This window comes from Phragmites australis, chromosome 9 (assembly GCF_958298935.1).
Source record: "Phragmites australis chromosome 9, lpPhrAust1.1, whole genome shotgun sequence".
Taxonomy (NCBI): Eukaryota; Viridiplantae; Streptophyta; class Magnoliopsida; order Poales; family Poaceae; genus Phragmites; species Phragmites australis.
The window spans coordinates 17,361,802-17,364,101 of NC_084929.1; the positions used below are offsets into that span (position 1 = coordinate 17,361,802).

The following is a 2,300-nucleotide window of genomic DNA, read 5'->3' on the forward strand; positions in this document are numbered from 1 at the left end:
ATAATTATAAGATGACCTTGGCATCGAATTATGCTTCACCGCAGTTCGACATCCTCAGTCCAACAGGGCTGTAGAATGAGCCAACAACAACATCCTCTCCAGCATAAATTATGGACTCATCGGCCTAGCTCGAGGCCTATGGGTCGAAGAGCTTCCTAAGGCAACCATATATATAACCATGTGAAAATTTGGACATACTGAAGGCTGGATGGTTTAGAGCTACCCAGTAACACCCACCTCACAAGATTTGTATGTGTAATATATACTTATTCCAATCTATCTTAGGTCTATATATCTGATTTATAGTTTTTCATTCTTAATTTTATGGCACAGACAATTACGAAACATACTTCCATAAAAAAGATCAAAGGATGCCATATCTTATCCAATACTTTTCTTATTTCTTATTTCTAATTAGTCACATGCCCAAACATGTGAAACTTATTATTAGATTACAACTCATATATAATCTAGAGGGAGGCACCACTAGCAAAGATTTGCTGCCTATAGGCAGCGGGGGTCGCCAAGGCTTGTGGGTTGAAGAGTTGCTGCTCTTGTTGCCAGTAAGCAATGGGCCTCACTAGGGCCAGTGGGTTAAAGAGTTGTTGTTGCTGCTGCTGCTGGCTGTAGGCGACGAGGCTCGCCGTGGCTAGTTGGTTAAAGAGTTGTTGTTGCTGCTGCTGCTTCTGTTGTTGCTGCCAGTAGGCGATGGGGCTCACCAATGCAAGTTGGCTAAGGATTTGCTGCTGCTGCTGTTGCTGCAAGTTGGCTATGGGGCTCACCACAGCAACTTGGTTGAAGATCTCCTCCTGCTGTTGCTGCTGCAAGTAGGTGGTGGTGCTTGCCATGGCCAGCAGGTTGTAGAGCTGCTGCCGCCGCCAGTTGGCCGCAGGGTTCACTGGGGCCTGTGGGTTGAAGAGCTGCTGCTGCGCTGCATTGTCCTGTATTGTCAGATGCGCCAAACTTTGCTGACGTAGGAAGTCCAGTTGTTGTTGGATGATCACAGCTAATGAGGGAGAGATGCCTACAGCGAGCTCATTCTGTAGTATGTTGTATTGCACGGATGGGTGTGTCGCTCCCAAAACACTCACCGATGGGAAGTATCGCGGAAATGTAACAGCGGAAGTGACACTTACCGAAAGAGCAAGGAAAGCAAACAACACAATTATCTTGGCTGCCATTGGTTTCGAGATTTTGGAGGTGTATTTCACTTTCTACCTTGCTACTCGTTGTCAATGGTATGAGTGATAGACAAAGGACTGATTTGGGCCCTATTTATACACACGAGTGATCATGTAGCTCCACAAGGTGTTGGCCATTGCTGGAACTCATGTTATAGGCTAGATAAGCTAGAGATGACATGGTATCTAGTCGATTTCGACATCTCCTGATCCCTTTTCTTGTAAGTATAGGATATGTACTGACAAGATAATTTGTACTAGTGCTTGGCAAAAGTATCTTTTTGTTAGTATTTCTTGATACATGAGGAAAGGAGGTATGCTGAGTTTAACTTTACACGTGTGTGAAAGTCTTAGCCACTTAAAATTCGTTTTCTTCTGTTAAAAGTGAGTTTGTAATTTTGTGATTTGTCATGTCGATCTAGAACCTTTTTGAACTGAATTTGTCAACATGTATAATGTGTTCCACTTCCATAAGTGTAACTCACAAAAGAAATATTTCACATCCAACAAGTTTTTTCCTTGAGAGATTTGTGTTAATTCGATAGGTATCTAACTATTTTTACCTAAGCGGGAGGTAGATTGAGTTGGCTTACCAAGGTCTCATGATCGCCATTCTTGTTAGATTGTCATCCATTCAGGTCACTAAGGGATTAAATTGTGCATGCATCTTAAATGTGATCCCACCACAATAGGTTAGGTTTAATCCCAACTAGGATCTTCCGAATCGTGAAGGGTGGCCCGGGTGTAAAAAACGCGTGACTTGTGACTTACAACGCACAACTATAAGGTGTGGGATAATGATTTTCCCGGTCAATTCTAGCCATGAACTGACTAAGAAAAGCAATGATTTTCACAATTGCTTTCTTTTAGTTGGTTCGAAAATCGACTGGTATGTGGGTTACAATAAGACCGGGATAATATTTTTTTAGTAGTGTATGCGCAACCTTGTGGTGTGACTTCAATAATTGTGAGTGCCATAAATCGTTGTATAACCCTGTCCGGATCGCGACTCCCTTGTCTCTATTTTTTCCAGCACGGCTAGCTTGTGACACACCTCAAACATCTTTGTCTTTACAATGGTGTGCTCATTGTTCCCAGCGTTAAATGACAACTTGGCAA

At 42.8% G+C, this 2,300-nt stretch overlaps 1 protein-coding gene across 1 annotated transcript; it reads right to left on the reverse strand.

Annotated features, from left to right (window-relative positions):
• Positions 1 to 470: 470 nt before the first annotated feature.
• On the reverse strand, positions 471 to 1,181 carry LOC133928037 (22 kDa alpha-zein 14-like). Its single transcript, XM_062374329.1, has 2 exons — positions 1,137 to 1,181; positions 471 to 941 (listed from the first exon to the last, which is right to left on the reverse strand). Exons 1-2 carry the CDS (start codon positions 1,179 to 1,181, stop codon positions 471 to 473), a joined length of 516 nt encoding a protein of 171 aa, XP_062230313.1.
• Between the last annotated feature and the right edge of the window lie 1,119 nt (positions 1,182 to 2,300).